This window comes from Pygoscelis adeliae, unplaced genomic scaffold, assembly GCF_000699105.1.
Source record: "Pygoscelis adeliae isolate BGI_AS28 unplaced genomic scaffold, ASM69910v1 Scaffold67, whole genome shotgun sequence".
Classification (NCBI taxonomy): domain Eukaryota; kingdom Metazoa; phylum Chordata; class Aves; order Sphenisciformes; family Spheniscidae; genus Pygoscelis; species Pygoscelis adeliae.
The window spans coordinates 3327991-3352037 of record NW_008825271.1 but is presented as its reverse complement, the minus strand read 5'-3'; the positions used below and the strand labels follow the sequence as shown (position 1 = coordinate 3352037).

The window sequence follows — 24047 nt, the reverse complement described above, 5'->3', positions numbered from 1 at the left end:
TGCATACCAAGAATCTATGTAACTTATGGATTTTTGTTTTGATGACCAAGGAAAATCAACAATAATATCTCAGAGAAACTGTTTCATTGAGCTAGGTAATGGTTAAGTTTTTGAGTAAGTATTGGCCTGTGTGCTTGTTGAATATATATATGAGGGCACAAATAATAGCACACATGTACTGAGCTATACAGTGCAGAGCTATATGGTACGGTGTATGCAAATGAGTGTTATGCAAGGGTAGAATTTCACGAGAACTGGTTTGTTGGTTTTTTTGAAACTGTCCCATTTGTTTGCTTTTTAAAAAGCAATGCCTGAGCTGAAATATGAGTCATTTTTCATGCCAATTAGTCTTGCTTTGATTTTTTTTAAAAGGAGACTGAAAAATCACATAGTTGTTAGGATGTGGTGTGTGTAACATAAAATTTGCGTGTTACATCACTTCTGTTTAGATTGCTTCGCAAAGCATTTGCTCTGTCAAAACAGAACTTAGACAAAAAGCATGGCACCTGTGTATTCCTGATGGGTCTGAAATTTCACTGTGTCCAGTCTCTGAGCTCTACCAAACTGTTTGGTCTTTATGTAATCTATAGAAGTAATGACTTCTAGAAGACATGCTATAGTATCGAAGTTAACAGATGGTACTGAACTTTCACACTGTCAAAAAGCCAAGCCACCTATTTATGTGTCTATCTACATAAAGGTACGTAGGCTCTGGAGACTTGCTTTACAACCCCTGTTATTTTCCCTCAAATATTTTTCTCCTCTGGGGGTGTCTTTTTCAAGACTCAGTTGTGGGTGAATTTTCAAAAAAATTTTTTGACTATTTTAAAACAACAGGTTCCTATCTGCTACTGGAAGCTAAAGCTGTATTATTTTGTCATGGGAGCTGGATTTCTGACTTGTTAAAACAGTCACAGTTTACCTAATCCAGTAGTTAGTGGCAAGAGACAGGCTTAAAATCAAATGTATCATGGTTGCAAGTTGAGTTGGAGCCATCTCCTAGCTGTCTCATTTCCTTTGGAAAGCTGTTGTGGACACTTGAAAGGTGTTTCAGGAAGAAATTGATGTTGCCTCCATTTTTAAAATAAAGAAGTATCTGAGCTAATAAGGAAGCACTGTTTTTAACAACTCAGATGAAAACTCTTCTCTACAAGGCAGATTTCCCACATCACTTCTTGACAGCTTTCCAAAGTGAACTGCATCCAGTTGATATGGTAGCTATTAGCAATGGGAGGTTGGATTTTTGTTTAAGTTGGATTTTTGCTGGTATATAATATCCCGCTCCTGTACTACATTATGCATGCCTGCACTAAAATACTCAGGTGTCAGTTGAATAAAACCTTCTCTCTGTGCAAGGGAACCCAACTCCTCTGGTCAGGAGTTACTCAAAAAACAGTTTGTTTTGGTCCTTTTCTCAAAGTTCATCTCTTTTGAAGTAGAGCAAATATATGAGATTTTGAGCTCTTTGGAGCACAGAACAATTATTGTTCTGTAAAATGAAATGCATGCTTCATATTTTGAAAGTATAGTTTCCATTGATCTGTTGCAGCTGCATTTTGTGTTTACATTTTGTATGAACCATATGAAAAACAAAGAATACCATGGCGTTACCTGTGAACAGTTTGGTCTCGAGTATTTGTTCGGTGTGAGACAGGAATTACTACCAGAAGGCAGCACAGGATGCAATTCCTCCACAACTACATTGTTTTCCTTCCTGCACTTTCCCTCCCTGCCTTTCTCCTTAGAAACTAGAAATGTAGAAATTTCTGCAACAGATGATCCAGGGAGCTTGCAAACAGCGCACCTCCATTCTTTCCCAGCGTGGGACCATCCAGCACTGTGGATGAGGCAGTGATCCTACGGAAAAAAATAATGGGCAATTATTTATTAAAAGGCCATTTCTAGCATGCATGCGGTCCTGCTTCATTTTATTTCACTGTAGTCTTCTGGCTCCTAGTGCCCCTTTCTTTGTTTATTCCCGGTTTTCAGTCCTTAACAGCTCCCAGTACCGGTCCTTAATACTTGATATTATGCCTTTCCCATGCCTTTGTTGTTACGTCTTTCCAAAGCAGATGTAGACAACCCTGGATCCAGAATACCAGTAGCAGGCCTTTGCATTAAACTTTGTGAGTCATAGGAAACATACTTACCTCTTGGGTTTGAGGCTGTTTCTTCAGCCCATTCCTTCCTGCCATACGGACATTCGTTTTCTTGTGCACAGCAGCATCCAGGTTCATGGATGCAGGCTACAGATGTAAGAAATCCAACTCTGAGAAGGTCTGCAATGCGGTGCTGAGTACCAGCATCCTTGGCCTGAAGCAAGATCTTGTGCAGGGGTTGCATGTGTGCATTTTGTGGAGAGGATGGCGTGCCCCTCAGCTCCTGCTATGGGGCATCTCTGACACCAAGTAATGTTCTGTTGGATGGAGTTGCTGATTCCTTCTCTTGCCTCCTCTGCTTCTTTCTATCTGCAGCCAGCTTGATCAGCCTGTAAACAAAGGGCTCATAAATAGAAGTTGAATTTTAACAAGATCAGGTGAGTTATGTCTCCTCTTACCAGGGAGTCTCCAATTTGCTGCTGATAAGTGGATTTGCCAGCCCCTGTTCCAGAATTCTGGTTGTTCTCAACCATTTTCATGAAAAATCCTGCAGTTCAAAAGAAAATTGGTATACCTTCCAATTTCTGAGTCTGTACGGAACAATCAACCCACGTTTTCACAAGCTTTTTCTTTACAGTTATTAAACCTACAGACTTGAGCAGAGGTTGAGATTCTCTTGTAATCCTCTCGGCTCTAGGAGGAAAAATGCCATGCCTTGCAAGACTTGTGAACAAATTGTGTGCTAGTGACACTATAAACCTTTATAACTGTGTGCATTTTTCTTGTGCAACGGTAATAAAAATGAAAACTAATACATAAACCTATAGGTCTGTTCTATAAACTTATGGTGTATAGATTATATTCAGATGAGTATGGAACACCTTTTGGAAGAAATTATTTCACATATAATAAAAAGAGTGTTGTTTAAATGTTGTGCTGCAAACAAAAGCTGCATATTTGAGTAAAAGACTTGTGAGCAGATACCTGATACAAGGCATTTTTGTCATACCCAAGGGTATGTCTGAATCTCTGTGCGTAGTCTACACATAGGTATATTTTTTTGTTACATGTAATATATTATTTAGTGTCACAATGTTCATAATTTCTTCCCCAGGATTTTATGAGCTTTTTCTGCTGGTATATGTTGTTTGTTGGTGGTGTTTGTAGATATATCAAAAGTCTCTAATTTCAAGGCTTATCTGCAACAAAAAATAACTTGTGCAGAGGAGAGGAGCAAAGGAATCATACATTGAAACTAGATTACCAGTTGACTGTGTATATTCTTGGTTCAGAACACGTGCTTTCTCCTTGATTAGTCTAATAAAATAAAAATTTTTAAAAATATATAAAAAATTGTTTAACTAGAAAATATCATTTTATTTCAGGAAAAAAAGACAGCTCCACATGGAGTAAATCCAAAAAAGTTATTCCAGAATAACTGGCTAGACAAGCCCTTGCTGAATCTGCTCACCTGCTGCTTACTAGCATAAAGTGTCAGTCTGGTTTTGATGAAGTACTATAAAACCACTTTTGTGGGTGGGAAATGTGCAGATTTGGGGCTCTTTATTTGGGGTCCTGCAAAGATTAGCCAGAAGTTTCATGATGCATGATTACAGCTTTTTGGAACTGCGGTTATCGAAATAAGTGATAACAATGTACTCTGTTTAGCTTATGTTTGCTAGTGTAAAGTTGGCCCTGACTGATGGCTTCACACGCTGTAGTCCTTGTTGACACCTATCTTGGATGTGTTTCATGAAACGCATATGTATCAAAGGTATATCTAGGGGTGTGAGTGTGTGTATTTTTATATATATGAAAAAATTAAAAAGTATATAGGTATTTATATGCCTATATATACCTACATATGCACTGTTATATATACACCTAGCTGTGTGTACTTATATATATGTGTGTGTGTATGTGTGTATATCTCAAAGATATAGCTAGGTATTGTGCCTGCCTAGGGGAAGATGTGAGCCAGCACTCCGCTATTTTGGCAAGCTAATTTTCTGGGGATTGAGGGATGGTAGAGAGCACATCTATTTCTGTTTAAAACAAAAATGTTATTCTGAAAGCTTATTGTTTTAAAAATTTGGTATTTAAGATCTTTCTTTACTATGGTCAATGACTGCTGTGTTCTGCAAATGCTGCAATTGTTTGTGCTTCTTCTGCAGCCTCACCAGTGACCCGTATTGGGTATGGGGATGTACACAGTCACGGGAGAACTTGTCATCAGATGCCCACTGCTCCATGGCAACTGACCTATATATGCTCTTATCCCACCTCAGATATGAAGTCATTCACAGTACCTGAGTAAACTGAGTGAAAAAGGGCAGCTGGGGGTTGGACTACGAGTTGATCTCCAGAGCTCACTTCCAACCTTGGTTATTCTGTGATATCTTGGTGCCCCACAGTAACATATTTGTATGGTCCATACTCCCAACTTTGATTTGGATGAAGGATTTCACAACCTTAGAGCCGATCCCTGTGTATGCTGTCATTAGGAGGACTGATGGAGGGGAGAAGATGGACTAAAGTCCTTCCAAGCAACTCTTCCCTTAATGAATATGTGCCTCAGTGGTGAAAATAAGTACTGTAGATCAGATGCAGACGTTTTCGTACTCTTTTCAGTTACAGCTATACTTCTCTGTAATTGAGTTAAATATTTTACATCAAAGCCTGCACTCAAAATTGAGGGTCCTTCCTGGATTAAGGTAATGGAGCACTGTGAAAAAGGTGACATTTCCAACATTACAAAAAGGTTACAAAGCAAATGCCATAATGTTCGTGATGTGCCTGGGGCAGAAGTGCCCAATGCAGTACACACACACACACACAAAAACTTAAAAATGGCCACAACTGTATTTAAGACATCATTTTGTTTGTTTAAAAAGATAGCTCATAGGATTCATGTATGTCAGAAATACTGACAAGTTATGCCCTTTGTTATGCTGTAATCCCATCTTCCTTCATCAGCCAAGCATGGTCAAAGTGGATAAGACAAAAATCCCTTCCCTGACTTTGTACAGTATAGATGACTTGGCTTAATTTCTATCCTTGGTGTCACTTAAGACCCTCTATAGCCCAAGATGATATCTTTTGAATAAAATGTAAAACTGATCTACCTGCTCTAAGTTTCTGTTACGAGATCTTAAATGTTTTCCCGCAAAAGTTTCAGTGAGTATCCCTTCACCTGTTCCCATTTTCTTCAGAAATTATTTGAAGTGTAGTCTATTGTGTCCACAAATAGAAATTGTGCACTTGAAGGATTGGAAAGAAATTGTTTACTCTGTAGTCATTCTCTCTATATTGTTCTCTAAAAATCAGGAAATCTCATTTGTTAGGTCTTAATGCGCTCTTCAGGAAACCTTCAAATGTATTAAAGGTGTGGGTTTTTTTTATACCTGAACTGTTTCCCCTTGCTGGTTAGCTTCACACAGGGGACGGCTTCTTGCATTATGCTATTATCCATCTACTGTCAAGAGAACACAAGTCAAACTGGCAGGTTTGTGCAGAGCTGCCATTTAATATTTTATGTGCGTTAACTAAATGCTGTGGTCTGGATTTGGCTCTATCAGCTCACAGAGCATCCAGAAGTTGAGTACTGATGATGTTTCTACTACTGTGATCTCAAGAGTGGAGTCCTTTCCTTCACAGAGCTTGCTGAGGTTATGTCTGAGTTGAAATGTGGCAGCTCAATCCATGGACTGTATGCTTTTCATTTCTGTATATGGTTGACTATAGTGAATGCTGTAGATGCCATTTCTTGGTGTCACTTCCCTCTCAAAATCCCTGCATGTGAGCATGAGAGGTACTGAGAAGTAAACTGTTCTGCTTTCTTGTTGCTTTTCACTTCTGAATGTGATATTAGAGTACTTTGTGGCCTCCCTCTGTTGTCAGACCTATCATTTAGTTGTATCCTCTGTTTCCCATCTCTGCATGCTACCATGCATCCATCTCAGGACCTAACATCATCTTCCTTAGAAAGCATTGGTGAGGATTAAGTTAAAAACCTGTTGAGTGCCCACGTAGACTGTCAGTTGGATTACCCTTATGCATATGCTTGTTGACTGCTTCAGAAATCTCCAAGTTTTAAAGGTGGAACTTCCCCTAACAGTATTTGACTCTTCCCAAGCAGATCACGTTTATGTGGGTGTCCACTAATTCTAGCTGGTTTTATATTACATTTTTCCTGCTGCAGACATGAAGATTACAGGCCTTTAGTTCCCCAAAACATGTTTTAATGATTGGTTTGCAACTTTCAGGTCTTCATGTACCAAGACAATCTTAAGTGAAGGTCACATACCACTAGTAATTCACCTGTTCATTCTCCAGTGCTCTCTTGGGCGAACACAGTCCTGTCCCGGCAATTTGTTGATGTTCATTTTGGTTATGGGTATCATTACCTCTTTTATGCTTAATTTAGTTTCAGACAGACCCTTTGCCAAGCTTCACCATGCTCCCAAATACGCACATGCTTACTCGCCAGGGTCCTGGTGTGAGAATTACCTGTTTTTTTTCTAAGATGTATACCATGCAAAGAGTTCCTTTAGTTCTTCCACAATGACTTCATGCCTGCAAGAGCTCCATTTCTTGCCCTAGTATCACCTGGCCCCACTGGACTGTCTGGTGGATTTTGTGCTCCTGGTGGGCTGGAAGAAGGATTTATGGATGCTTTGCATTCCTTTCACTAGTCACTGCTTAAACTGTTTTTGCCTGTCTAATTGTATTTTTACCTTTAATCTGCTGGAGTTTATGATCCTTGTGATTTTCTTCAGCTTGTAAATTCAGCTTTTTGAATGATGCCTTCTTAATTCTACTAATCTCTTTTAGTTTGCTGTTAGTCACACTGGCTTCTTTCAATTTATCAAGCCCTTCCTAATAGAAGGTATGCATTAGCACAGTGTTTCCCGTATTGTCTCCATTAGTAGTCTTCATGCTGTCTGTGAGGACTTAATTCTCTTAGCTACCACTTTTAGCTTATTGTTAGAAAACTTCCCAATTTTTTCATAGCTCCCCTTTCTGAAGGTTAGTGCGGTTATGCTGGATTATTTTATCAAGCATTTCCCCTGTAGATAAGTTGAATCTAAGTATGTTATAGTCAGTGTTGAAGAGCAACTTCTACTGCAAGGTTTTGTACCAGGTGTTGCTTGTTACTTAGTACCAGGTCAGTAGTTGCATTTACTCCTGTGGCCTCCCTAGCCAACTTCTCTGTAGAACAATCCCTGATAGCATCCAAGCATTTCACCTGTTACATGTTTCACTGTGATACTTGCCCAGTCTATATGGCAGTAATTTAAGTCACCCGAAGCCCTTCTGTTTTCTGCCTTTGCTGCCTCTGATTTCTCTCAGCACATGAGTTATCACTTGCTAATACAACCCCATCATTGACTTCGTAGGTTGTATGGATAATTTAGAGTGATCAATTTAATTCTAAATGAAAAGAACTACTAATACTTATGTGCAAAGAAAGTGTATTTACACAACAGTTGTAGAAATGGTTATGTAAGTTGACTGAGCAGGCAGCAGATGAACAATAAAAGGGGAGGAAAATGCCAAAATAGGGCGTTGTAATTGATGATGGATGTCATTGATGAACAAGAAAATGGAGGTTATTTGATTAGTCTTTTCTAAGTAATATAATACACTTCTACTTATGAAAGACTTACTTCTTACAGATTAAATTCTTTAGAATATTAATATTCTAATAACCATAACTTTTCAATTTTGAAACATACTAACAGGAAGTACAAGATAAATTCTCTGTCTTTTTTCCTGTATTTTAAAAGGCTGCTCTTCAAAGGAACCATGAAGTCAACTTGACTGGATTATAAAGACGTTAAATTCTAAAATTTGCAAATTATCACTGTAGTGCAAAAAGAGCATTTTATGTATTTAATTTTGTGAATTATTTTAGAGCTCATGGTTTAATTTCATTCCAAAATATAAGGCATAAATATTTATTTCACACTGCGCACTGGAGCTGAAATGCAATCAATTTGCAAGTGTTGCTCTTAAGAGAGTTCATTCTGACCCCACTTTCAGTAAAATGAGTGAAGTGCTGGTTTGAATGTCATTTTAACAGAGGGAACGGTCAAATTAATATATTCTGAGAAGTTTTTCTTTCTTAATAATGTGAAAATCATATGAACTGAAGTCTAGGAAGTTTCTAGTCGGAAGGGGAAGGAGGAGAAGCAAAGTAAATATATAAAGATGGAGTGGGAGAAGTGGTAAAAATAATGAGATATAAAAAGAAAAGGGAATAAAAAATCATTAGTTGACTGTAGTAGGAAAAAGATATTTGATAGCAAGTGGAAAAAGAAGAGACCGGAACAGCAAAAAACAGCAGAGTTTTGGTTCTGTGGTATTCCAGTGTGCATCCTCTTCAAATTGTTTTAGTGTTGTATGCAGGCCTTCCCCAGACATCTGGCATGGCTGTTTGGAGAGGAGCCTCTTGTTAACACTTGTTTGTGCTGCCAGAGCAACACCAAAACATTTCATTAAAAAGAGGGAACAGCAGCCTGAGCAAATAATGAAAGAACAGGATTCTATAGCTTCTGACACTGGCTGACAGGACAGATAAAAATGTATGTATTTGTGCTGGTAGAGGGGAGAAAGTTGTCTCATCCTACTTTCCTGGAGTGGTAAGCATGTGCAGCTTGCAATTTGACAAGATTGATGGGTTGAGACTTGGGCTGCGGACTGTGCTGGCTGGCACTAAGATGCTTTCAAAAACTCTGCAGAAACTTGGCTATCCGTGCCCTTTTGCTCAGAGCAGCAGCAGTGGCATCTGTTCTTCCCCATGCACTAAACTTGAATCACAGCTTCCAGCGTGTGATTTAACAAATAAAAGTTCCAGCTGTTGACATGAGACAATCCTGCATGCCTGTGTGCTCAGTCCACCAGCCCAGATGAGTTTGTTCTCCAGCTGGCAAGCGTTGCCCACTGCTCCTTAGAGTACTAGAGGTTTGAATACCCTCTGATGAGTTTAGTTAATAACATCACAGGGGCAGTTTCTTCTTCTTGCCTTTGCCTCTGCAAGAGCCAGACATGCCTCAGTGCCTCGCCTCAGACTTGTCCATTTTTGACTTGCATTTCTGACAGATTCCAGGTGATGAAAAGAAGCAACTAAAATGTCCATCCTGGACACAATGATACTGTAGGTAATTCCTATGTAGTGTTCTTCCATATCTTTCAAGGCAGTATACATGATCTTTCAGTGTTAAATAACATTAGCAGCATTCCCTTAGAAGAGAGTGGGTCTTTACTGTCATTTCATCTTTATGTAGCTCAGCAAGCCACTACTCTCTCAGGTGCCAGCCTCTATCACCAAAGAAACTGTGTATACTCCTCTGCTTCTCTGATAATCCATCTCAAAGTCCCATCTCCCCATGTCCTTGAGTGCTGCCAGAGATCTATTCTGTGCTTCTGAATCTGGGAAAACTGCAAATGCTGCTTCACGGTAGAAGCTCCAGAATTTCTTTTTCATACTGCATTTCCATCCCTAGCCAAACCTTCATCATTTGCATGTAGAAATGGAAGAGATTCTTACAAGGAACAGTTTTCTGAGAATACCACGGGTTTGTGAGGGGTGTTGCTCAGTTTTTCTGATACATCCTCTGTGGAACTGTTTTACCAAATGGGTAGTAGGTTAAGATACATGCAAATACAGAAGAGCTTCAGGAATTGCAGGAGGACGGTGTTGCATTTTAATTCTTATTTAGGAAGAGGTCAAGGAACTAGTGCCCTATTTATGGGACCTGCTGTTTGTGAAATCCTAAGATCAGAGGTCAAGGTGGGGTTCCCATTTAAAGATTTAAGTATCTTTCCCAGCCCTTTACCATTTCCTTCTTAGTCTCTGCTTCTAGGTCAATCTCTGAAAGTAATGGCAGCAACTTAGTTTGGAGATGCTGGGGAACTAAGCTTCCTAATTAGTATTTGGGGAGCTGAGGTCCCTTTTATCCCTTGCCATACCTGCTTTTTCTTGTGGATCAGATTGATCTTTGCTTTTAAAGTTCATTCCAAACATGGTTGCTGCCTTCTGTCTCACAGTATCTTTTTTTTCTTCTGGCCTTTCTTTTAGCCCTTTTCCTGCCAGTTAACAATGCTCTTCCAGGTTTGATTTTGTTTTCTTTTTCTCTGAAGTAATCAGTTTGAGTTATTTTCTTTTTTCTATAGCTACTGTTAAGAGAATAGCTTTCAGAGCTATCTACATGTATTAAGGATTTGCCTTCCTGTTGCCAAAGATAATCTCCATAATTTTGAAAGTCAAATGTCATTGTCTGGAGAAACCTGCTGGGCAGGGAGACTGGGTTTTTCTTTTGGGGTTTAATAAGGCTTTTACATGGTCATCTTCATACATCCATCTTAAGCCTGCCTCTGCAGATGAAACTTTCTTCTGTTGTGTAGTCCTGTGGTGCCTGCATGTTTTCGCTCCTGTCAGGAAACATATCTTTGCCCTTTACCCTCTTCTGCTTTTGGGCATATCTTGTTTGCCTCCACTTACCTACCTTCTCTGTGGTGACACTGTTTCTATGCCAGCAGGAGGAGTTCCTGAGCAGAAAAGTGGAAGCACTCACTTCCTGTTCTTCCTTCTTTTAACCTCTACGAGACAGAGACACTCCAGTTATTTCTTTGTCTACCCCTGTGCAAGATGATGTTTGTCATCTTTTCTGTCCTTCCCTACCCCAGGTATCTATGTGATTGAAAAATCTCTTCTCTCATAAATCTCCTGCCCCTTATTTGTCAACATTTAGCCCAACTTGCAGTACAACAGGGTCACCACATTAATGCGTAGAACTGATGCCAAGCCTTGTCACACAGTCTTGAGGTTCAGCGGTACAGTCAGAAACTTGTATTGTCTCTCAAAGGTCAGATCTGCTAGAGAAACATTTAGTAGTCAGTAGTTTAGACATTACAGCCCTCTGAGAAGGAACGGATTTGAATACTCACTGGAGATTAGGAGTAGAAGAGTCCTGGTCTGTCACCCAAGTAAACCTTTTCCAAATGAAGGCTTGTTCTGTCATTGTATTTGCAGTATTTTTATTCTGCTCTTCCTGTGCTTTTTAACTCTCCAGCCATTTTATTAATTCTTTCCATTTCACCTTTATTCTACATTCTTATCTTTTCCTCCAGTTTATGAACATCTGCCCAGTCTGGAGGTGTCCAACACTAATTTGAAAATAACATTCGAGCTGTGGTTTCTGCACAGTTGAATACAGAGAGGAATGTTCCTCCAATCTGTGATCCACAGAGCAATGCTTTGTAGCTGGTACACATTTCTAAATACTTCTAGGAGGTATGCTGTTCCTGATATCTGACCTGCTCTGGGCTTTGTACCATAACCCAGGTGGTATGGTACCTGAATAAACTTCTGAAAGGTATTCAGTTGCAAGGAAGAATTTCTTCTTAATGCTGACTTCTTTGTTCTCCTTCTGCCAAATGACAGAATGAGAAGGAATGCAAACGTTTCTCTCTTACTCTTCATGTAATCCTCATTCTGGCCCGATGATGCTCTGCCCTAGCACTACTGTGTATGTGAAATCAAGCTGGTTTTATCTTCACTGGTTTACGGCTCAAAACAGTGTATCTTTTTTTTCCTCTAAGAGATCATCTGATACACCAGAGCTCTAAATTAAGATACTGTGTGACTTGCAGATTGTGCATTGGTGAGCTGTTCAGTTCATTTTCCCTGTCGTTAGCTGTTAGAAAGCACTATGTGAAATTTGTGATGTTTTTCTGAATTTTACTATACTAAGTCTATCCTGTTCAACTATCCGAGTAAGTACTAGTGGCTGTGTTCTGAAGATGAAGCAGTTAAATTACCACTGGAAGCTCAGTGGAGTGAGAAATGCCTTCCTTAGCATTTTGTAATCCTTGTCCTTAGGAATTGGGGTTTGTTTGTTTGTTTTGGTTTGGTTTGGTTTTTTACATAAGAAAAGCAGTTTAAGCTCTTCATCCCTGTGCTTATTTATCTCTAGAGTTTAAACTTGTTGCAGCTAGCTCATCTACAGTCAGCAGTCTGACATAACTTGTTTTTGTGGAGCAGCATCTGTAAGTTTGTCCCTAAAGTGTAGTTGTCAACCATGAAATGAAATAACTCAGTACTGCTATAAAATGACCAAGGAAGTTGCACAATTTGGGTGGCTGAAGTTGACAAGCCATGTGGCTGATGAACAGAAGCACAGCCCCTTTCCTGCTCTATAAGAGCATCATGCTCTAGCTGAGGTTAGGGACCTTTATTTCTGTAGTACCTGGTGTGCAAGAGCATTTGTAGCATGAATATAAAATAATTATTTTGAGTTATTTGAAATACGTGTTTCTAGAAGGAAATTTTTTTGTATTTTATGATATGTCCAGTCTTGGCACCATGCAAACAAATGTTAGTGAGATATTTTCCTAAGAAAGCTTAGAACTGGGTCTAAAAATTGAAGGTGTAAGATGGGCACACTGCTTAAGATTGGAATGCAAGTTGGTATGTGAGCAACAAAGGGAAAGCCTGATCATTTCCACAGTGGAAAAGTTAGGAAAGTCTCTTCAAGATTGTGATGTTGTTGCAACTTGTTTTCTTACCCCATTAATCAGAATGATAAAGTGGCAACAGGAGATACTCCACTCGCATCCAGAATGTCTTCCCAATGTACACTCATGATTGATGTAGTTCACTTTAGAGAAATCTGTAAGAGGCCAGCATCAAGCAAACAGAGACTATTGCGATTGGAAAGAAAGGTTCTATCATAAATTCTAACCCAGTGAAGAGAGACTTGTTTGCCTGCTCAGTGTTTTTTCCTTAGTACGCCAGATTTAAATAGTCATCTTACCAGAATTCAGGACATCTTTCAAAACAGTCAGTTTTATGCAAAACTGAAATGAAGGTCCCTTCTGTGATTAGAAACCTCTCTGCTCTTCCCTTAATTCAGCGGAGGTGAAACACTGTTTTGAAGAGAGCTTGTAAGACAAACTACAGAAGTTTAAGATATTATTTTTATTGGTAGTGCTCTCTACAGGCAGTATGGTCTGATTAGAATAAAGGTTTTGTTTGATGAAAGTTAGATGGGAGTGTGCATACCCGCAATTTCCAAATCTACCAAACCTGAAGATAATTATAGACAAGGTAAAAAAGTCACATATATTAAAGTGTACATGAAACATTTTAAAATCCCTACTCCCCCCTCCTTTTTTTTTTTTGACATCCTTTGTCAGCAGAGTGTTGTAGAAGAGTTAAAAAGAAACATAATGAGTGTCCTTAGGTATTTTCTGTCAAGTCATACTTGTTTGTCTATCTGTGTAAGAGCCACCCTTACTGGTGCGTATCTGTGTGGGGACCTCCTGAACATGAGAGTAGCCATAGTACGTCAAGGCCAGAGCTGGCTCTCAAAATCAGGGTGTTGCCTCTTTATTGTGAGAATGCCCTTCCCATAGAAGATGAAAGTAAATGATGATAACTCTAAATCACTGTATAATGTTGTAAATTAGATGTATGATGAGACATCATACATGTGATAAGATTGTTGTTTGTTGATTTTAATAGCCTTTGGGATGACAACTTGAGAATGAGAGAAACACATTGATTAAGATTGTTATCTGGTAGCATTATATAGAGATTTTGGTAGCAGAAAGCAAGAACAGGCAATATTAGTTCTTAAAACACTTCCTGCAGCTGTTAGTGATCATGCAGATAATGCATGAGATATAATCCTTACATAACATCCCTCAGTTTAAAGTTGTCCGTAAAATGGGCAATCCATGGTTTGAATCTGAAAATGCAGCTTTCTTCTGAGGCTGTGGCAGCGTTACCATCTAAGGCTCTTTAGCAAGATAGGAAGGGAAACAAATGGTGCCTGGAGCCAGCATTCCCATGTTGCCTGTGGACAATTTGTTGAAACCAATTTTCCAATTTCAGTAGAAGCAGCTCAGCAGCCTGCAGCTCTGGCAATTCCTCCGTGTCCCTCTCGTTTGATGCAGATGAACAGGGGACAGCAAGTTCAAAGTGGCTGACCTTTAACAGGGGATCATCAAATCAGCTGTTGGTAACAAAGCAGTCTGAAAATACCTGACTCAATGAAAATAGTATCAAACTGCTGCATGTACGTTTTTTTTAAAACCTAAAAACTGCATTTCTCATATTCCCAGGCAACACACTTTCAAAAAGACTGCAGGCAAAAAAAACTGCTTTAGTATAAATTGTAGGTATACAGGTTGACAGTGATTGCCATCTTGTGTACAGTGATCTTCCTTGAAATGCACAGTACCTGCTTTGACTCAATTACAGCTGTCGTAAAACTTTAATGTGAGCATCTCACATGAGGGTCTACTTTACTTAATAACAGTGGAGTTGTACTCTTTTTAATTACACTAGCAAGTAAGACAGTGTGATTGGCTTGGTAACTGTGAATGTGAGTCTTGGAAGGTAAGTGCCCTCTAGGGATTCTTGTTAGTAAGTCTCTTGCCAGGTATTGCAAGACATGGGAGGAGGGGTTAATTGATAGCTCAATTTAATCTCTTAATATGAAGTGATTAGTTTGATATACCTTGCAGGTGCAGTATACAATACTGCTGTTTGTGCTAGTTTCTGCTTTTCTAGTGCTATATAAACACCATGTTAATTTTAGACATCAGTCTCTTTACTACCATCGTTCACTTGATTTTTTTTTTTGAGGGCTAATAATCCTGTATAATGAGTATTTCCTGTAGCATGACATTATCTTTTAGGTACTTAGTTTCTGTAATTAGCATACAAGCTTGTAATGTCAGATTAGTATTTTTAACTATTGAATCTGTAAAATTAATGAATGCCCTTTCTCATGAGAAAGGAAGATAAGTCCTTAAAAAAGCATCAAAGCAGGGCCTTTCTGCTTCCTCCTTCCTGAAGCGTATGTAAGTGCAGCACGTATAAGAGCCTTTTAGCCAACCTAAAGAGGAACTGGTAATGCTGGCTTGTGGGTTCTGATACACCAGGCCTGGATACGGGGGGAGCAGCCCTCCAGGATCGCTTCTTCTGCACTTCCTGGGTGTTTAGTTGTCCGTGCCCCTCCGTCAAGTGGTCTCTCTGACCCTCTAACTGCCTGTGTCTCCAGCACTGTGTCATCCTCCAGGTTATACGGTTTGCGATTGTAGAGTCGAAGCATGAAGACTGGCAGAGATCTCAAGCCCCGTCTCCAGGGATGGGTGCAGGGAGCATCAGTTAGCGCCTCCTTGGAGAGGCAGCCGCAGCACGGCACGCAGCTTCGCTGAAGGCAGGCACACCAAACGTCAGGCGCCTGGCTGCAGCTAAATAACTAATTCCTGGAGTGTTGGGGAAGACATGGTGTTCTGTGTTCGTTCATGGGACTGTGGTGTCTGCGTGGCCTTGCTCGAGGAGAAGGAAGTAGCTCACCTTTCTGAAAGGCAGGGATATCAGTCGTCTGAAGATCTGGGATGTCACTGTTTTGCTTCACTTACATCATTTGTCTTGCAGCTATAAGCTTGAAATGTTTTGGGTTTCTTCTCTAATGAAGTTGTTTGGCAAACGCAGGTCTAATAGCCCTAGAAATGCAAAATGCACAGTCCCAGCTTGAGTCATAATAGTTTCAATTTTAAGCAGTGAACAAGACTCCAGGGTTGATGTATCTTTGAGAACATCCCTATTAATAATGCTTAATATGAGTAAAGCATCATCTTGGAAGTCTGCCATCGTTGTTTTAGAAGTAGCATGCAGACAAGAATGGATGTAGTTTAATTGTAGTGAGGTTAAAGGATCTTGCAGTGGTCCAAAGATTTAGTGTTTGCTCCAATTTCTTCTGGAGTTTAGACATTTCAATAGACTGACTTTTCCGCAGTCTATTTCAAATTCCTTGCAGGTTTTCTGAAATTGTTAATTCAGTTGGTAAAACTGGATTTAGTAACGAAACCAAGGCAATTGTCAGAATAAACAGTACTGAAGTATTCTGCTAATGTCAATAGCGGCGTAATCTTTATCCACATTTTCATTAGTGTTTATGATATGCAGAAGCCAGCTATTTTATAATAGGGGCAGATGTGAAAAGAATATAATACCTTCTGGACCAGTCCAAATTGTTAATTCAGTAGTAGAAGCCTTTCTGGAACAGAATAATAGATCCTAACAATTTGAATGTCCAAACACTTAAACGATTTGACCTGTTTTGTTGTTGTTGGCATTTTGTACTTTGGAGACACTTTAGGGATCTTCAGGTTGGGAATGTTAGAGTTCCTTATTTTGAGTATAGATAATTCCAAAGATGGGTCTTAGGGAAACTTGCATAACTGCTTCACCAAAAAAACTGAGTTACCCAGGTGTTTTTTTTAGAGATGCCCTGTGCTGTCGTTTCTGACAGTACAAGCTGTGTCCTCACTGTGGTACACAGGACGCTTGGTAAGTGTCAAAGTACTTACCCTTTCTGGAGCAACGTAGCAAAGTGTTGAGACTATAGTAAAATATAATAGACTACTCCAAGTTATGGTCATATTAAATATGTATTAATTCCTGGAAATCCATACTGTTTATGGATATATATAGCACCTGCTGCTGTTTACCATAGATGAGACCATTTGTCTTGATTTTTTGTTTTTTTAAATCCTGATAATAGTGAAATGTGATGCCTCACCTGTAATACTGTATAATGATGTTTTAATGCTGACAGTAAATCTGTACTTGGCTTAATACAGTGAGATATGTAAGTCTTCCCGTGTGTTCAAGCTGGTTTATGTATGGGGTTTTACTGTAATAAAATTGTGTTGTTTGGTTGCGTGCCACAAAACACATTGCAACAAAGATCCCTTTAAAATCCTCTGCTTCTCAGCCTTGGGAAGGAGGAAACAGCATCACCCATTTGTGTAAGAAATCAGTTCCTTCAGACTGAGACAGCACACAAAATTTGTTTCATAATAAAAAACTTTTAAAATAAACTTCGAGCAGAATTACTGTTGTCAACTTCAAAAGCTTTCAATTAAATTTTTACGAATTAGCTATGGAGAAAAATGTTATTTACTCTATTATTATGCAGCAAGGTGCATTACTGCTGAGGTGGTGTATTTTGCAAGAAACTGCAAACTGCATACAGTTTGCGCCGTATGTCTTACCACAGCACAGTACAGAACACATATGGCTACTTGTTTGGTGCACAGCTGAAGATAAATGTTCCTACTATGGGATAAATGCATTATTTCTTCTTCTGCAGTCTGCCTTTTGTGCGCTTGTTGCAACAAGTTTTGAAACCTGTGAGTATGCAGCCTGATCTGCATAAATTTGCTCATGAATGAAAAAAAAATCTAGCCTTTTAAAAATTAATCATAGCATTTAAAAAAAAAGAAAAAACCCAAGCCAACCAAACAAAAAAAACCCACCAAACAAAACAAAGTTGGGCCATTAATTTAAATTAACTTTAAATGATGAGCTTGTTATTGCCTTAGGAGATATCTGGATTCTTCCCCATCTTAAGGAACACTTGGTTGGTTTGACAACAGGAAGGGCATGCATGTGTTGTGTATTTGTTAATTTGGCTAATCACAGAAGGGAAGTGTAACTTATCTTGATCCAATGTGTAAGAGAAATGAAGAGCACTTAAATGGCAGGAAGTGCAGGACTTCAAATTCATGTGGCTCCCATTCTTCATCTTGTTTTGTTTTACTTTGCAGTCCACTCCTTTACACCTAGCAGCAGGCTACAACAGAGTTCGAATAGTCCAACTTCTGCTTCAGCATGGTGCAGATGTGCACGCAAAGGACAAAGGGTATGTAAAATGAATTGATTTATTATCTGTTCGCAGCAGTGGTTTTGTATTAATCAAGATGAAGAATTATTTATCTGTTTCACATTGCAGCATAATCTCAAATAGTTGGCTGAGAATGCGACATTTGCTTCCAAAATCTGGGTGTGGTTCATCATAAATAAACTTTTGTTAGAGCCCCAATAACAGATTAGCTGTGATTGCACCTGTTTTAAGTCTTCTATTATACCTTTAAGTTTTTTTCCAAACCTTATTCTTTTTCTTCCATGCACAGACTACCCTGTGAAATCATGGACTAATTGCATTATTTTAGGGAAGGTGATGGGGAAAAGATACATGGGCTTAGTGAAAAAATGTGCATTGAAAAATTTATCTATAGTCTCATTATTTTGTTGCGTATATATGGATGTAATTCCAAGTAATATCAATAACACTCATGTGCTCACAACTAGCGGTCCTTGGAGATCTGTCTTGATTGATGTTGCCAGCAAAAATCAAGATACAGTAGAAGCTAAACTATTCTATTTTTGCAGTAAGGATGGTAGTTACATAAGATACCAACAAAAAGTGTGCAGCAGTCAGAAATCTGGAACGATATGTGTTGTACGTTGTTCTCAGCCATACATTTCTGAACTCTAAGGTGATGATTCTCATGATGGTCTGATAGGAAGGTTTAAGTCCTAACGTTGTAGAAATTGGGCCCCTGGTTAAAGGCATGCATTTTGTATTCAGAGTCCATAGAGGTAGGATATTAATGTGTGTGTGCGTTCTGTCTCCATCAGCAAACTTGAGGCACTTCCTGTATCTTCATATTCTGCTGAGTCCAGCCTAGTGTTAAAAGAGATTTTAAATTAAGATCTTAGCTTTTTTCTGTTTTTTTCTTTTCTTTCCAAAACCAGTCCCAAGCATACTTAAACTCTTGAAAACTGACTAATTGTAGCACTTTTGTCTGTACATTCGCACCTAATGGCTTTTTTGATCAGGATTGTTGTGAAATGCATGATGACACATTATGTAAGTAAAAAAGAAAACAAACCACAGTAAAGCTGCATGTAATACCTATTCAGGTAGATCCAGCATTGTTAAGCAAGTTTTAGGTATTTCACACCTTTCTGAAATATCAGCATCACTTGGTAGAAAATTCCAGCGTAGATGCTTTAATGAGATTTGAATGATCTACAGGAGAAAAAAAAAAAAAAGTTAGTCGGGGGGGGGGGGGGGGGGGGGTAGAAAGAAAGGAAAAACGATACACTTACTTTGTCTTAAGCTTAAAAACAACCCAAACATACTTAGAAATGTCTGACATCCCACTTTTTTTAGCAGCATCACACATTTACAATCAGTGTGGTGTTTTGTTTTTCCTTGCTGTTTCTTATTTATACATAATTTATAAGTAAATAGGCTATAAATAAATGTCATTATTTATGGAGCTAAATTAGGTTACATTGATTTTATAGACCTGTTAGATTCTCTTCAATGGGGTCACTTCAGAGAGAGTCCTGAGGAACTGTGCCGCATCTTCAAAATGGTCGTCACTTCTAGTTACTCCCGAAGAGGACCACAGCCAAGGAAGCAGCTCTTTTTCCAGTGGTCTTTCTTTGCCTTACTGCTGTTGTGCACAAAGTCACAATTTGCTGGAAGAGAAAAGGGAAGGGCATGCTGCAGAAGTGGCCAGGCGGATTGCTGCGCTGACTGTCTTTGCTGATGAGACCTTGAAGGCCTCAATCCTCTTAGATGACCATCATTTTGGAAGAGGGCAGGGTTTTTTTTGAGTGCTCTGTGGACTGGATACTCTCTTTCTGTCTCACACATACAGCCATAAGTTGTAATTAAGAAAAGTAACGATGGAAAATAAGTTTGAAAAATTTCCCCAAAACAGATTTCCCTCTCCTGTGACAAGTGCAATGCTGCTTCTGAGAGCATCTACCTTAAAATTAAGTTTACCCTGTTGTCTAGTATTTGCTGTCCTAATGTTGCTTGAGTTGATTTTGCAATTCTGGGAATCATGCCCTGTATTTTTCGTAAATGGTGAAGGGTTAATTATTGTTTTCAGTGTATTATGGATCCCAATTTGTTGAGCCATAACTAGCCTGTCTTGCTTGGCTTGAATTAAACTTATTTTGTCCTCTGTAATAATTGTCCCCTTTGCATCTCCATTTCAATGCATGACTTTTTTTATTACGTCTTGTGCTTATGATTAGATCCCTGTTATTTACTTTGCTAGTGTCATTTTTAAGTATGGCCTCCAGTAATATAGCTGTACAAAAATCACAGGGACTCTCTTAGAAGTATCTTGCACAGTTAAATAGGTTGTACTGCAAAAAAAGGAGTAAAATGAGGTCGTTCCACAGTCTGGAGCAGCAATTTTAGTCTGCTTTCTGTGGGTATTTGTACATCTTCATAATATACCCAGGAGTTATGTTAGCATTATCTGGGGAGTTTTGCCTTTCACCAATGCCAAAATAGCATTTTAAATAAACAGGAGTTCATATTTAGGCGGAAACAGAACACTGACTTCTCTTGTGCAAATTGAATGTGGAATGGGACTTCCCCCCCCCCCCTTAATAGCTTCAAGAAAGATAATTTCAAAGCCAATTAATGCTAATGTTAGTGGAAGATTAAACATCTGTGGCCTGTTAGGACAAAAAAAAAACTATTTTAATGCCAATATTAAGTAACATGTTGTTTGGGATGGTTAGATTTTTCCATTGGTTTGTGAACCTTAATTTTTAAATATTTGAATATTTAAATATTTTAGATTTAATTTTATTTCTGTTCATCTCTCAGTAGAGAGAACTTGTTCCTCCTTTTTTAAAAATGCTGCTTAAATAAATTTATTTGCCTTCTTCCATACAGTGGTCTTGTGCCTCTTCATAATGCATGTTCATATGGACACTATGAGGTTACAGAGCTGCTGCTTAAGGTAAGCAGAAGGATGGAAAGTAATTACTGTAGATCTAGGTGTGTTAGGTGAGGGTGAACTGTTTATACCAGAGTTGAAAAGGAAGATTTTTTTTTTTTCCTATAGTAACAGGTTTCAAACAATCCTGTATGTGACTTCAGAAGCCTGCAACTTTAGGTCTTTCTGTGGTACAGTGTATGTGGTTTTTTTCCCCCACCTAATTTCTTTGGACAGATAGTAGAGTTTCATTGATTTGAATTTTTCTGGGGAAAAATCTGTTCTACTGAAACTACCTCATACAGAAATTCCTTTTTTTTTTTGAGGATTCAGCAGTATTTTTGTATATACAGGTATTTTTATAATTAATTTTTTGTGTATGTGTTTATATATGAAAGAATGGAACCAGTTTTTATAATGAAATGAAAATCTGTAAGCTTTTAGTTGTTGAAGATGATTTCTTACTAATATAATGCTTTCTTTGCTGTGCTAGCATGGCGCCTGTGTGAATGCTATGGACCTCTGGCAATTTACCCCTTTGCACGAGGCTGCTTCCAAGAACCGTGTAGAGGTCTGCTCCCTCCTGCTGAGTCACGGCGCAGATCCCACGCTAGTCAACTGCCACGGCAAGAGTGCGGTCGATATGGCTCCAACGCCTGAGCTAAGGGAGAGACTGACCTGTAAGTGTTTTGAAACTGGAAACAGTTATCGGTGGGTGTAAAGGGGTGCTTTCCTTTCAAGCTAGCTTCCTCATACTTCACAAGTAGATGCAAAGCAGCAGAGTAACGGCAGCTGTGCCTCTCCCTTTGAAGTACGCAGACACCTCTAATATACTGTTCATCATATTGCCTGGTTTTCTTAGGTTTAAAACGTTTAAGGCGCTGCTGAATCAGTGACCGTGGGGTTTTTTATGCTTAAAGTCCAGTTAAGTCACATGGGAACCTCTATATCAAGGCTCTGTATCACACTTAAAGAGTAACTTCCAGAAGGTGTAGGTAGCTTCGGTGTGCAAACTTGGAGATGGAAATTCCAGCACCTTCTTTTGTAGTCTTTGCAATCCTTATGCTGTTTACAAAACAGTATTTGAGCCCTAATTTGAATTTGTCTGCCTTTGTTTGCCCTCTTTTGGGGATTTGTTTTCTCATTGTTATAAACTGTAAAAGATAATGAAATGAGACAAGTATGGAAAGAAAGCATTATGAAGTTACAGAAAACTCCTTCTTGAGAATTAGATTCTGAACTCAATTATAAATAAGCTTTTGGTTTTGTCTGTCACCTTTCCAGTATAGCAGAAGCCCCCAACATACCAAGAATGTGATCCTGTGACTCACAGTCACAGCTAGTCATGTTGTCATCTGTCACTATTCTTTGCATGTGAAGGTGGTGAGATCATGTGCAGCAGCAAACTTTGCTCTAGGAGAGCAAAGCATTAGCTACTTCTCTACTTTATATTCTGGGCTAACTTGAGAGATGCTTCTGGCTTTGAGGCAGGTTAATTTACCATTTGTTTAAATTAGCAAGCAAAAAAAAAAAAATCTGTTTAAACTTTGTTTTATTTCTGTATTTATAGTTCCTGGAGAGGAGTGGGGAAAGGTTCATGTCCATTAATATCCACTGAAATGTGTACACAAATGTGAGCGTTATGCCAAATTTGACAGTATCTTGATGGACATCCTGTATTTGCATACCCAAAATAACATGTTTATCATATCCTTGAGTTCTTTGGTTTTATACTTTAGTAATAATATTGCATTTATTTATTATTACAAGATTTATTTGTACTTGTGCTTTGAGTAATGCTTTGTTTTCATTTAAAATAGAATTCAAATTTCTTCGAAAACTTAAAAGTTATAATATTTATTTTTATTTCTAAATCCATAAATGCACCGGATATTAAACAAGGGTGAGAGAAGAAAGCCCCTCTTAACAAGCTTAGCATTCACACTTGCTTATGAAAGAAAAATACTGATATTTTTACTGAGATTGAGTTTTTTTTTTTCTAGTTCCCAGGTTCCGATGTCATTCTTGCTAACCTATGTTTCATCTGTACATTTTAAGAGAAATACTTTTAGTCCTTTTCAAATTCAAAATGATTTAAAACTAAAATGAACTAGTTGCTGAAATGAACAAGATGTGACACTGAAAATAACAAAATTACCTCTCCATACTTGCAAAGATATAGCTGCTATCAAAACCTGTTTCATCTTTGTAGCAGACTGGCTTCAAATGCTTAGCTGGTTAGCTTTCTTTAAGACCAATAGTTTAATATTTTATGTTTAAATTATACATATATTATTTTATATAAATAATGTATATTTATTCAGGCTTTACCTTATATTATTTGTAGTTGTAAATACAATAAGGTTTTTGAAAAGCAACTGTAATGCTTTTTTTGAAGAGCATGTAATAGCACTGTGCTCACTTGAACACAAACGTAGGTAATTCAGAGGTCACATGCATTTAATATCAAGTGGGTGGAGGTTAAGAGGGAGAACAGCTCTAAGGATTTTACTCAAGGAATCACTTCCCCTCTCCTTTAGAATGTCCCTTGGGTTTCAGTAAACCATGTTTCATGTTCCGTGTCCCAGGTCAGCTACTATCTGAAGATGTACAGAAATACTCTTATTTCCTCTTAATTGAGTATAACTACCTTTCTCCAACAACATTTATAAATATGACATGTTGCTGAATATTAAATGCATCTTTTTCCTCTAACAGATGAATTCAAAGGACACTCTTTACTGCAAGCAGCCAGAGAGGCAGACCTAGCCAAAGTGAAAAAGACACTTGCTTTGGAGATCATCAATTTTAAGCAGCCACAGTCGCATGAGACTGCATTGGTGAGATTATACAGTCAATCCATTTGTTTTATGATAAATGTGGTGGCAGTGCTAGTTGAGGCGTTTTATTTCTACACTACAAAAATATATTCATCATCTGAGATTGAGGATTTGCCATCAAACACTTTAACGGTGATTTAATTTTAATATAGGAAATATATTAAATTATTTTTAATAATTTATTATAATTTTTTATCACTTTTTTCTTCTTCCTGGTAGATTACAGAAGCCCTCCAGCCACTCGTCACCTGTTCATTTTTCACTTCTCTTTTGCTTTTTTCCCATCATGCTCTTCTTTTGCTGGTCAGTTGCTGTGTTTTTTCTGGGGTTAAATTCTATTCCAGTGGCCCAGAGCTTCCTTAATGTTTTATGTGGGCAAACTCAGATTACAAATTTTCTTCATAGGGTATGTAAAATTGTGGTGAAAATAGATGCTAGGTGTATATCACAGGGTCTTACAGGATTGGAATAGTACTGACAATAC

At 38.4% G+C, this 24047-nt stretch overlaps 1 protein-coding gene across 1 annotated transcript in view; it reads left to right on the top strand.

Annotated features, from left to right (window-relative positions):
* The window catches only part of TNKS (tankyrase, TRF1-interacting ankyrin-related ADP-ribose polymerase), a 140476-nt gene that overhangs the window by 81701 nt on the left and 34728 nt on the right, over window positions 1-24047 (top strand). The window contains exons 6-9 of the mRNA XM_009329771.1: window positions 17733-17827; window positions 20681-20747; window positions 21217-21403; window positions 23442-23563. Coding sequence (XP_009328046.1) covers window positions 17733-17827; window positions 20681-20747; window positions 21217-21403; window positions 23442-23563 — 471 coding nt within the window. The remainder of the gene's footprint in view (window positions 1-17732; window positions 17828-20680; window positions 20748-21216; window positions 21404-23441; window positions 23564-24047) is intronic.